This window comes from Drosophila mojavensis, unplaced genomic scaffold (genome assembly GCF_018153725.1).
Source record: "Drosophila mojavensis isolate 15081-1352.22 unplaced genomic scaffold, ASM1815372v1 contig_80, whole genome shotgun sequence".
NCBI classification, from domain to species: domain Eukaryota; kingdom Metazoa; phylum Arthropoda; class Insecta; order Diptera; family Drosophilidae; genus Drosophila; species Drosophila mojavensis.
The window spans coordinates 14,498,296-14,512,341 of NW_025318906.1; the positions used below are offsets into that span (position 1 = coordinate 14,498,296).

At 34.3% G+C, this 14,046-nt stretch overlaps 1 protein-coding gene across 2 annotated transcripts in view; it reads right to left on the reverse strand.

Moving 5' to 3' along the window:
• LOC6579897 (putative uncharacterized protein DDB_G0277255) overlaps positions 1 to 14,046 on the reverse strand; it is a 29,676-nt gene that overhangs the window by 14,718 nt on the left and 912 nt on the right. The window contains exons 1-2 of one of the 2 annotated variants that reach the window (XM_032730624.2): positions 5,866 to 5,969; positions 4,364 to 5,144 (exon numbers count right to left, since the gene is read on the reverse strand). In XM_032730624.2, the coding sequence (XP_032586515.1) occupies positions 4,364 to 4,508 (145 nt within the window). In that variant the 5' untranslated portion in view covers positions 4,509 to 5,144; positions 5,866 to 5,969. Of the gene's footprint in view, positions 1 to 4,363; positions 5,145 to 5,865; positions 5,970 to 14,046 lie in introns of those variants that run through there. The other variant, XM_032730623.2, reaches the window with a different exon arrangement.

Genomic DNA, 14,046 nt, shown 5'->3' on the forward strand with positions numbered 1-14,046 from the left:
GTAGTTGTTATTGTTTGTTGTTAATACAAATTGATGTTGATCTATTTGTTGTTGTCTTTGTTGTTCCTATGTTTATCATTGTTGCCGACCGCTGATTGCTTTTTAGAAAGTGTGAAAGACTTTTGTATCATATGCACTCCTGAATATATATAGACATAGATATATATAGGTATCTATGTATATATGTATATATGGACAGCTCAGTTCAGTTTTGCATTGGAATTGTGTGCAGTCTGTGCGTAGCTTTAATTGAGGTAGGTAATTATTGATTGGTTTCGTTTTATTCTGGGAAAGGGCGAAAGCGATTAGCAACTGCTGTGTGAGGTGAATGTGAGTCAAGCCGAGCTTAAGAGCTAGGTAAAATCGAAAAAGAAACGGTCTCAGCTTAGTTACAGCTTTCAATAATATATACAAATAAAATATACATAATAGTTAAAATTATAATAATTGCATTTTTTTATAGTAAAGTAGTATTACAAGAATAGTAAAATAACATATTAGTCATTTTGTAGGCTCAGTTACAGAGATAAAGAAGGCAAGTAACAGTGAGTCTTTATTCCGTAATGATCGACCGCAAGGTATCCATAATCCACTAACACTAATAAGCAATGTACTTAATATTGCTTAAGAAAATAATACTATTAGCTATCCGTATATTTACTAGTGCTGCGCACTGCCCAAGTGACCAACAGGAGGTGAGGCTCCGAACTGAAGAGGCTCTGCAGAAGGCTTGCTTTTATATACGAGTGATCCCTCTCAAACAGAGCCATTAAACATTGAGTGATAAATCATTCAGGGTTACGTTATTGTAAATGTAGAGAATACTTCTTCTCACACACTTTAACAACGGCTCATTAGTTCTGCAGCCTCCTCTTTAATAGAACCTACTTTAGAGGCTCGCTCAATAAAACATATTCTTTCAATAAGAAATATTGAGGCAGACAGAGAGACAGACAGATGGAAGATTCTACATACTATTACGGCGTCAAATATAAAACGAACTGATCCTTTAAAAAATATATACATATGTATATGTCTTTTCGACTCAACACATGCTTACAGCAAATTTGGTTCACTAATCAAAGCCCAGTAAAGCCCAGATTTTTGTTGTCTAACAAATCAATTATTAATTTCCCAAATAAATTTTCTCCTATTCATTTCAAAGAAATTTTACATATTTTTTGTGTATTTTTAAGCTTAAGAAATAATAGAAAAGAATTCATTAAATTAAAATTTCAAAACTCTGTCTTTCATTTAACAGCTGCAATCTGTAGCAAAAAGTAGTAGCTGTATGCAGCACGGCAACACTGCGCAGCGCTTAACAGAAAGCTCTCGGCAAGCTTACAGCTCGCTAACTGTTAGAAATATCAAACTATGTTAAACATGCAACGAAGAAAACTTACATATTTAATTAAAAACTTTTAAATTTAATAAATTAAGTTAAAGCTTTGTTAATGTAGACAACTGTAGTATATCTACGGATTAAAGCCTAACGAGAAATGTTGTCAATAAACTGGTTTTTCGCAGAGGTGCAAAATAACAATTTGCCAATAACAAAATCGAATTTGATTGTTAGCTTTTTGTTTTCTTTTTGTTATTATGAAATGGCAATAAATGTTGTTGTTGTTGTTTGCATTGTGCTTGGCTGTCAAATAAATTACGTTGCAAAAAGAAACATATGGAAACTGGTTGTATTTGACTTTGGAATTCATTCTATATGTGCGAAATGAAACTGGAATTTGTCGTGTGGGCTCCGAATGCTGCTAAATGTAGTTCAATGTCAGGGAAATTGCCGCAGAGCGAGCTCGAGTGGGCCAAAGTGGGTTAAAGTGGGGCAAACTGGGCTGCTAAGTGGGTCACGCCCAGCGACTGTGACAAGTTAAGGGCTCCAAATGCAGCGCACATTTAAGCCAAATATGAAGAAAGGCCATTACAAGCCGCCTACAAATCAAATTTGTGACACTGAGCGAGCTCGCATTCGAGTCGAGCTCAGTTCAGTTCGATATTGACGCATTTGTCGAACATTAGTTAAAACGAGCACGAAATTCACAGACGTGACTCGACTTGAAAATCTAATCAACGCTCGAATTCTGTCAGGCGCTACCCGAGCACTAGATACATATAGACATACAAATTCAATATTTGAAGAGCTAGTTAAGTTATTGATACATATGTACTTATTTATTATATTTAGCTGTTTCAATTTGAAATAATATTTGCCATTTGATACAAATCGACTAAACATGTAAGACTAATTTTTACTGTCTTATCAAATTTCGCATCATCTGTGTCAAAGCAACTTGATTTTATATTTATTATATACATTTAAAATAAATCTCTTGTCTTAATAAATAGACTTTCAAGTTATAAATAGGTAAAACGTAATAAATCAAGAACTAATTAAAATAAATAATAAATATTTGTAATATTTATTATATATTCCTATACTATCTAATTGGATTAAAAATATTGCAGGAAAAAATATATTTTTATTTATAAATATAATTTATTTTGCATTTACTCCCTTTATCTACTCAGAGCTCTCTCGTCTCTCACTTTTCTTTCTTTCTTGATTAATTAATTTTTTCGTATTGTCTTAAATTAAAGCAATTTAAAACTCTTCAAGCACCTACGTAAAGAAGAGCTTAAATTCAGTAGATTCTCAAATGAAACTCTGTTAAATTGCCTTGGTATTTAGCTGCCTTTTTTTGGCAGACTTTTATATTTAATTTAATTAAAATGAATTTATGTCAATTTTGGCGGCTTTAAATGGAAATTGACATAGTTAGAAATGTCATCGTTCTTGTTCAATTGTTGTTGACGTTTGCTTGGCTTCTTCTTCTTATTTTTTTTTTCTGCGATTTTTTATTGCGCTTTGTTTTTTGTTTTTTTTTTAAATGCCTCCCACGTTTGGTGTTGCGTTTGCATTTCCATTTTTTCTTCTTCCTCTTCTTCTTCTTCGACTAAACAAACAAAATAATTCGCATTCGCCTCTGATGTCATGCGATGTGCAAAACTCATAGAAAGTTGAGCGGCGCAACAAATGTTATTAAGTTTGTTCAAAACTTTAACAATTGATTGTGCGCATTGGGCCAGGAATGCGTAAAACGTTGTAAAATGATTGTAAAGAGAAACGAGCTAAGTCTGGATTCACATATAGTAGGAGACTTAGCCACATGTCAGTCTAGTTGAAAGCGAAAGAAGAGAGGAGATATCTAAGGAGAGACTTGATTTAAATGCTTACAGTGCTGCTTGATTTAATCAAAAAGTGGTTGAGGTAATTTGTGAAACTATTTTCTGTTTTAATTGCTATCAGATATTTGTAAAATAAGTAAAAAATAAATAAGTCAATAGTTTTTAAACTAAAACATTAGACTAGCAACTGTCATTTAAATTTTGCTATTTTCATTGTTTAGATTTGATAGATTATTTAAAAACAACATTATACAAATATTAACTAATATATTTTATTAAAGTATTCATTATTTATGAAATTTTATTTTTTTTTTTATTTTATTTTATTTTTTTTTTTTTCAATTAAAACTGCTAAGATAAAATTCCTTAAATGAAAAAAAAAAGAAAAAAAAAACACACCTTTATAGTGTAGAAAATTATTTTTAAAAACTAACTAAATATTTTGTGAATATTCAATGCAAGAAATTCAGAAAAATTCCTTAAAAAGCTCTTCAAAATTAAAAGAATATATATTTCTTGAACTCAGAAAACGGTTTTCAACATTTTCATTATAATATAAATTTTCCGTTAGCTTCTATTCTCTGCACGTATATCATTTCATGTTTTGTCATTTAAATTGAGATATTGATTTTCATTTTCCATTTCCCATTTCCATTTCCTTTAGTGTTTAAGAATGTCGACTTTAATTGATTTTTAAGTGCCTCAGAATTCATTTGGAATTTTAAACAATTTTCTTTTTTATAGATTTTTGTCAGAGTTCGTGCGGCTTCCTTTGTTTGTCATTTTAATGAAGGCAAGGCAAAAAAATAATAATAAAAAAAAATGCCGAGCCCACTTAAAAACACACCAAATTATATATAATTTTTATATATTTTTTCAAGTAGTTATATAGTATATATTATTTATTTATACTTTTCTATATATTTATTTTTAATTTTTTTTCTAAGCACTTCCTTCTGCGCTGCATGCACGCGCCTGCGCGGAAGTTTTGTTAAAGCAATTTGTATTTTTAGTTATTTATGCATAAATTCATGAGTGGCAATGCACTTGAGTGGCCACTCAATAAGAGTAACAGCACTTCAGATACCCTCACTACCTATGGGCCTATGCTAACTGCTTGGATATGTCTCTTGAACAGTTCCCAGTTAATATTGACGGGTTTTCTTACCAAAATCAAAGTGATACATGCTGGGCAGCTCGCGCGGCGTTGTCGTGCGCGTCAGCGAGGAGGGCAGCGGTGTGCAGGGGGGCGTGGCAATAAATATTGCCTCCAGCGGGCGCGACGGCTCCGCTACTGCCATTTCCAATTCCATTTTGCCAAATTTTTGCTATTTTTCTTTTTTTTTTTTACAATGTGAATTTTTGGCCAAAACTTAATTTATGCACTGAACTTGCTGCTTAAAGGAAAATTTATGCAATTTTCGCAATTTTATCTGGTTTCTATAGCTCGGCAAGGCAAGGTAAGCTCACTTCCGCGAAAGTACAGATGGAAAACGCGCGCGTTTTGTGTCGCGTCGCGAGCGTTTAAAAACGCGCGGCGAATATCTTTCGCTCACATGCAACGGCTTTTGCAGCAATATTCATCAAGTGAATGATTTTTGCCTTATTTGCTAATTAATCATATTTCGTTTTCACTGCACTTTCAAAAACAAAAACAAAATAACTTTAGCAATAATTTTTGCCTAATGTTGAAAATAATTTTTGTTGTTTTTTCTTTGGTTTTCACAATTCTTTTTTTGTGGCACGCGAAACTTGTGAGCCGAAATAATTTGGAGTTTGGTTCACATTTGAAATTTGTGTTGTTATTGTTGTTGTTCACATTATAGCCAAATTCATATGGAAATTGTTAGCTGCAGCGTGGCATATAATTTGAGTCTGAGCTGCGATGGCTGTGGGTGTCGAGACGCGAGCGTCGGTGTCGCTCCTTCGCTTTATTCGTTGTCGTCTATCTGCAAAAGGTCAGAGCGTGAGATCTTTATTTATAAACACATTCCGTAGAGAAATTTTTGTATTTAGATTGCAATGTTCAAGTATTTAAGGTGTGTGCGAAAGAGAGAGCGAAAGGGAGAGAGAGTGAACTAAAGATACAATCTATTAACTAACAGATACTTTTGTATCTTCAAGTGTTAGTTAGTGTTACTTAGATATAAGGGTAGATTAAAAGTTTGTTTAACATAATGAAACTTGCAATTTGTGTATTTAAGATGGGTGTGAGAGAGAGAGATATATATATACTTTTGTTTTTACAAGCGAGTAACTAGCAGATACTTTTGTATCTTCAAGTATCACTTAGATATGGAGGTAGACTACGTCTCTTATAGACAGCAAACTAAATGCCGATGACGTAGATTCCAGTCACCAATGAGGCTAAGCGCATATTAGCTAATTTGCAAAAAAGTGTGTGTGAGAGAGAGAGAGAGAGAGAAAAATAGCAGCTAGCACAGCGCAGTAACAATAACTGAAACAACAACAACTACAACACCTATCTAATGAATACGCAAAACAAACATAAAAACAGCATATGATGAAATCGCCTAAAGTTAGATGGCGATTTGATGGAGGGGTTTCTGTTTGGTTTCGCTTGTTTTTGGGCTTGGCTCACGCAATGCTCGAGAGAAGTCAGAGAGAGAGAGAGAGAGAGAGCGCACTAGAGAATTACCAATTAATTACCGTTAATGTTCGCTTGATTTGCGTCGCAATATATTAATATATATGTACGTATATATATCTGTAACTAGATCAGTTGTATCTTATGGCCGACACGCTTGAAATTCGAACAGCGACTGAGCTCGAAGCTGAGAATTCGCATTCGCGCTCGCTCTTTAATTGCAAATGAAAGTGAACATTAAGTTCCATCAGTGAGCGCACTGTCTGGGCAATTGAAAATGTATCTGCCACACCATTATCATCATCATCAGCAGCATCATCATCAGTACTATTATGATTATTATTTTGCTTTTGTTGGCTCTTTGTTGATCTTAACGTTCGACAAGCTTTCAACATTGTCAGCGACTGTAAAATACAAAAATCATCTTTGGTTTGTTTGCCAATTTGTTGTTGTTGTTGCTGTTGTTGTTGTTGTTGTTGGTTATGGTCATCTTGCGTGCGCAAATATCAATTAACGCTTCTCTTCTAATTATGCCATATTTGTCCATTTTAATGATCGTGCTTTTTGGCCAATTTGCCTTAATGTTCATTCTTGACTCCAACATAATGGAGTTCAGGGCAAACAAGTTGCGTTAATCGCAGCGGGCTAATTATGCCGAGCTTATCTCCCAAGACACCTATTAACTGTGTGTGTGCAACCCACATTGTCAGATCCCATAATTATAAATATATCGAACAATATGCTTGTCAATATCTATGCGAAGCAACAACTGAATCTACAGCTTCGTATTGCTCTCCACTCGTATATTAGAAATTAAATGGATTGATGCATGGCAAACAGTGCAATTGTAGGCGTACACTTAGAGAAACGAAAGTATGTTTGTATATCACAGAAATATTTTATATATTTAAATAACTCAAATGCAATAGTTGTGTGTCAAATAGTTCATAAAAATGTTGTCTACCAATGCTAAAAATTAATTTTATTATTAATACTTAGTCAAATTAAAAATAAAATAGTCATAAATAAATATTAATTAAATAATAATCAAATTATTATTAATACTGTAACACTTTAATATAAATATACATATATTTTTAAGAATATGACAATTTAATTTATTTTATTTATTTAATTAATACTAAAAATTAAAATATTAATATTATTAAATAATATATTTCATATTGTTATATGTATATTAATTTTTATACCATTTTTTCCTCAACTCTCAAAATTGCCTTAAGCGCTTTCATTTCTAATCAATTTTGTTTTGAATTTATTAAAAATCTGTTTCAAGTTTATTGTTTCATTTTATTATCATGTTTATTTTATATATATTTCAATTTGCTGTCATGCCTTAAAGCATCTCTCAGCCTCGCTCAACTTAAACGTTTACTTCTATAATTCTATGATAATTTTCTGAGAATCTATATTCGATTTTGTTTGACTGTCATATTTTGTTGTCGAACTCGTTCAGCCGGGGAACAGCTGCTACATCTGTATCTTAATTTATGCCAATAACACTTGGCTAGGTAAAACCAAATATTTATATGCCTAATACCTAATACTCAATATGCATAATTTGAGTTGAAAGGTTTTTTCTTCTCTGTTAATTTTTTTTTTTTTTTTTGCGCCGCAATCATAAAAAAATATCTCGTTTCATTTAGCGGCAATATGCGCAAGTGTCTTGATTTTATTATGCATATGAATGGAGCACTCACTCATACGTATATGTATACCGTATTTGATATGCCATATCGGGCATAGGGGGCAGCTCTGTATGGGAGATGTACGTGCCTAGAATACCAATCGAATGCGCTAAATGACTAAGTGAGAGAGCTGAGCTGAGAGTCAAGACTGGCTTCGGCTCTGGGCATGTATAAGAGTTAGAAAACCACTTGAAAGGCGCAGAGTTCAAATGATATTACTATATAAATAAAAGTTCTATGCATATATGCATAGCTGAGTAGTTTGCTTAGATAATGTCGCTGAGCTGCTGGGAAATATTTGTAAAACATTTTAATGGCTGACTCAATGGAAGAATCAATATATACATTTAATAGAAGATTAGTAATAGAAAATAATAATTTATGTAGTTTTCTTGTTGTTCTTTTCTAATAAATTATGCTATTTTTTACTGCAGAGATTTATATATTAGAGCAGCTATTTACTGCTTGAAAAATTACTTTAAACAATTTTACAGAAATAATTTGATTCTTTCCAAAATTCTTATATAATATTCTGTTATAAAAAATAAAAAAAAATATTTTTGTCAAAACATAAAGATTTTTCAATATAAATTTGCATTGAGAAACTGGAAATAAAACCGAAATTTTAATTAAATATTTTTGAGTATTTCACTTAATAACAAATTCAATTTTTTGGCTCAAAATGTATACATAAAATAAAATTTACACACAAAGATGTCAGCCGTTGATTCATTGAGCACTTTCCATATTTAGCTAATGTCTTTAATGGCATTTTTAATGCCGCCCACTCAGCAAATGCCAAGACGTTGACGTGCATGAAATTTAATAGGAATCTGAGACTCTTTTCATATAATTCAGTATTAAATAATTGTTAATTTTTATTTTTTTAAAACATCAGGCTTAAAGCTGAGCTGCGACTCTTTGAGCACGCGCCTTGCTCGATATTTTTGAATGAACGCCGATAAGTCTGGCCAAGAAATGAGCCTTAGTTTGTGGCTTATAGCTCAATTCATGGCAAGCAATTAGTAGAGAGGCCTGCAAAGATCTTTCAATGTCACATGAAGTAACTGGAGCTCTGTGGAGAGATCATTGACCAAGCGCTGAGCCAAGCAAAAAGAAGTCAAGCTCTAAACATGGCAAACGTCTGTCTCAGCTCGGACGGCTCTCTGCTTGTCTCCAAAGTGCAGCAGGTGCGTTCCAACTGGCCAAGTTTCACCTTCGAGCGAACTTCGGGCATCACTTTCAGCTTGGCACAGTTAACCTAAAAGAGAGAACCAGAACCAGAACCAGAACGAGAACGAGAACGAGAACGAGAACCAGAACGAGCACGATAATGAGAACTGAAAAAAAAGAAACAACAACAACAACTCAACAAACATACATTGTGCTCACACTCGACATGGACACATGCTTGAAGGTCACGTGGGCTTGTCGTCTCTGGTGTCAGTTTACCAGTGACTGATGGTTGGAGTAGGGAGGGAGCACTCTGCTTATAAGGCTTGCCACATGTTGCACTCATATCATGTGTAGCTCAAGTCGGAATTGCGATAAGCAGCTATCTTCAAAGTGAGCTACGTTTTTAGTAGTTTTATCAGACTTTATGGAGTAGATAAGCAATTGCGTAACTTAATCGAATTGTTGACATCTTAGAGTGTTCACAAAAGAAAAGAAATCGAATTTTATTGAAACTTTACGAGGTAAACATTTGGCGTAGTCGCTCATAAAAAATGACTAAGAATATTAAAAATAGATTTAAATTACCAAAGATAAAAAATTAGTGTATATAAATTGACGAATAAAAAGAATACATATATTATATTTTTTGTAAAATTATATCTGTATATATGGTAGTCTCTGAAAATCATCAAAATCTAAACGAATGAAAAACACCGCGTGTATCTATAATTTTTTTTTACCGTTTAACGTTCAGTCGCACTATTATTTTTACACAAATAAATTTTTATTTATTTTTTTTATTTCAAAAGATTTTTTTTTTTAATTTCACATTTTAAAAAATATTAAAAATTCAATGAACTTTACAACACAAAAAACTGTGTATGGAATTAATCATTAAATCTCTAACCAGCTATAAATAAATACAAACGGTAAATTAATTGTTAGATTAAAATCTTAACGTAATTATAAAAATGTTAAATCATACAGCTAACTTCTCATAATAAAAAAAATGTAATCAAAACATAATTTAATTTTGTAAAAAGGAAATTAAGCTAAAAATAATGATAGTTCATATATTTATTTTTATTAAAAAAAAACCTTTTTATATATTATATACTGTTTGGTTATTATTCATTTGTTTGGTATTATTCATTTTATTATTTATTTCTTAATCATTAATGAATAATGCCAATATTTTGTGAGCAATAAATTTTTAAATTAAAAATAATTGAAATTTGTATTGTATATAGACTTATCTAAAACTAAGAAAAACAATTACTTAATCAGTTTTTTATCCTTCTCACATTGTACTCAAGTTGAGCGGGCTACTATCCAAATAAATAAATGTATTTATTTCTATATATATATTCATTCGAGTTTCATTGGGATCAGTTAAGGAGCAATTAAAATTGTTTTCTGGCCAATCAACGGGAACAACAATCAAACAATCTGTCATTTGTCAGCTGGGTTGAGGAAAAGCTTCGCTTAATTGCCCGCCTAATTGCAGGTATACTATAATCTAATACTAGATTATAGTATATTATCGGCTTTGGCAGGTAACTTGAGGCATTTCCACTCGGCCGCACGTTTAGTCACCGATCAATTAGCTGCACATGCGCCGACTCGCATTACGACTAACCGCAAAGCATCTGAGGCGAAGTCACAGCTGGCGATGTGGCTTTTGTTTATAAATTATAATTAATATAAATTATGAATGAACAGTAAGAAACAAAAAACAATAAGAAGAAGTGGAAGCAGATGATGAGGCCACCTTGAGCGATTTTTTGTTTTACTTTTTTTCTGTTTTGTTTTTTTGCGGCTTTCACTGACATAGAAATCTTGGGCACCTGTCGACTGTGCGATATGCAAACTATAAGATACTTTTTTTCTCTCTGTATTCTGTATTCCACAAGATATTGAAGCGTGCTTTTGTTCTCGCCACCAAACGCTGATGTCATTTAGCAGGCACTCGAGCTGGCTTCGGCTGTACAAACTGTGACTGAGAATGAGACTGAGTCGCTGAGTCTGAGTCTCTGCCTGAAAGTCGTCACGCTCGTGAAGGTTAAACACAAATTTAGCGGGAGTGAAAAAAATGAAAAGCATTTTCTGAGGCGTTTTCAGAGTCGCGTGTTATGAGTTGTTACACTAACCATTACATAGATATCGGAGTCTGACTCCGGCTACGACTACGACTACGACTACGACTACGACTACGACTACGACTACGACTACGACTACGACTACGACTACGACTACGACTACGACTACGACTACGACTACGACTACGACTACGACTACGACTACGACTACGACTACGACTACGACTACGACTACGACTACGACTACGACTACGACTACGACTACGACTACGACTACGACTACGACTACGACTACGACTACGACTACGACTACGACTACGACTACGACTACGACTACGACTACGACTACGACTACGACTACGACTACGACTACGACTACGACTACGACTACGACTACGACTACGACTACGACTACGACTACGACTACGACTACGACTACGACTACGACTACGACTACGACTACGACTACGACTACGACTACGACTACGACTACGACTACGACTACGACTACGACTACGACTACGACTACGACTACGACTACGACTACGACTACGACTACGACTACGACTACGACTACGACTACGACTACGACTACGACTACGACTACGACTACGACTACGACTACGACTACGACTACGACTACGACTACGACTACGACTACGACTACGACTACGACTACGACTACGACTACGACTACGACTACGACTACGACTACGACTACGACTACGACTACGACTACGACTACGACTACGACTACGACTACGACTACGACTACGACTACGACTACGACTACGACTACGACTACGACTACGACTACGACTACGACTACGACTACGACTACGACTACGACTACGACTACGACTACGACTACGACTACGACTACGACTACGACTACGACTACGACTACGACTACGACTACGACTACGACTACGACTACGACTACGACTACGACTACGACTACGACTACGACTACGACTACGACTACGACTACGACTACGACTACGACTACGACTACGACTACGACTACGACTACGACTACGACTACGACTACGACTACGATTTAAAGACTTTGAAGACTTTGAAGACTTGTCAATAGAGTAGACACAACAAAAAACTCAACTTTAGATGTTAAACAGCAAAGATGCTTGAGATTTGATGTTAATTGCACTTGAATGTGCCTAGCCCGTTTCGTACCTAGTTGTAAATGCTTCAAATATACTCAGCTATATACATATATACATGTGTACGTATGTGTGTATGCAAATATGCTGATGGCAACATATGTGCATGGTGTTGTGGGCATGCAAAGCATTTCGCTGCCTTCTGCTGTGATTGCCGTTTATTGGATTTTTTGGAGCGTTGCAAATATGCATGGAATACTACTACATCGGACTGACGGACTACAGCAATATTTGCGTTACCAAATGGAATATGATTTGGAATATTTTCTTGTTGTTGTGGCTCGTTTTTGAAAGGCACTTTCTGCAATCATCAAGCTTGAGAAATGTATTAAGACTCTTGTCTAACAACTAGAAATCAAAGATGAGGCAAAATTAATCTAGCTTTAAATAGATTAGTACGAGTAACAATGTATACCCTGTAATTTGAATAAGAATTAATGAAGTGTTGCGTAGCATTATAAATCTGTATGCATATTTAAATATGTTTATTTATTAAACAAAGCTTACACAAATTTTTCCCATGTCCATCTCGAACTGCACTTAAGCACACAATTCACGTAAACCTAAATACATGTGATTTATTATATATTGTATACATATATATTTAGTAATATACATATATACACGTTAGGCACTTTTACAAGACCTTGTTACATTTGTTTTCAATTGCGTCGCAGCTAGACGTCGAGCTAATTAACATAAACTCAAACACAGAGTCGAGCAAAAAGCAGCCACAAATCACAGGCCACCCGCATCTACTCAGCCTCTCTCTCTCTCTCATTCTCTCTCTCTCTCTCTCTGTCTCTCTCTCAGTCAAATAAGTTGCTTACTTATCCGTGATCTGCAATTAGCCAGCTGGAAAAGCCCAATGAAACAAGCAGAAAACACACATTTTCCAGGCTATCGATTAAACACGAAGGAGGCAGCGAAAGTTCTAGGAACAAGTCCCGAGCAGTTGGCTAAATTGGTAACATGACGCCAGGCATTGAGGGCCGCGCCCTGGCAACCGTCGCACACCACCCAGCTGGACGTCCTTTGGGGAGTTGCCCATCGCAGCCGGCTGTTGTTGTTGTAGCTGTTGTTGTTCATGTGTTGCCGTTGTTGTTGTCATTTGGCAAACAACATTTGGCTGGACTTGTTATGCCCGGCGAGGTTGTCATGGAAAGAAAATGAAAGACCAAGCCGTGGCAACATACATGTGCATGTGTGTAGCCTTATAGAGTACTCCATCTGACCAAACCACATGCATATAATATGGCTAGGAGCGAGCCGAGTCGAGCCAAGCCGAGAGCTATGTCCACATTGATTGCGCTTTTGCATGTGAATGAACAAATCAAACTAACTGGGAAACAACAATTTTATCGGCTCTACCAAAAGTGGAGCAACAAAGCAGATAGATATACATACATATATGTATATAAATATATATGCCTATGTATGTATTTATGTATGTATAGCCATATCTTATCTAATTTGCGCAGTTTGTGATAAAATGGGAAAATCAAAGTGCTGCAGATACTTTTTTTTCTGCATGCTTATCTATATGCTAGAGGCGAAACTCTGCGCTGTAAGCAGACGCGAGCTGAGACCTGAGTATTTTAAAAGTCTTGCACAGATATCTGCGGTATCGAATCTACGATAAACTGGCATATTTTGTAAATATTTGTATTGATAAATGTTATTATTATTTTTAATTTGCGCTTGAGCTAAAGAAGCTGCTCTTGCTTATATACATAAATAGATAGAGAAACCCAAAGATATGATATGCATAAAGAATGACATGTGTAAATGTTAATTTTAATATACAAATAATATATTATATAATATATTACATTTTAATATAATATATTATGTATAAATTAGAGAGTGATATGTGTAAATGTTGATTTTAATATACAAATAATATATTATATAATATATTACATTTTAATATAATATATATAATATAAATTAATTTAATATAATTTCGTATTAAATTTATACATATTTTATTATAATTTATCATGTATTTTTGCTCAGCTCCCATTCATTGTTTTCTCAAGCGCACCTTTAGTTCACATATTCTAGTATATATCTAT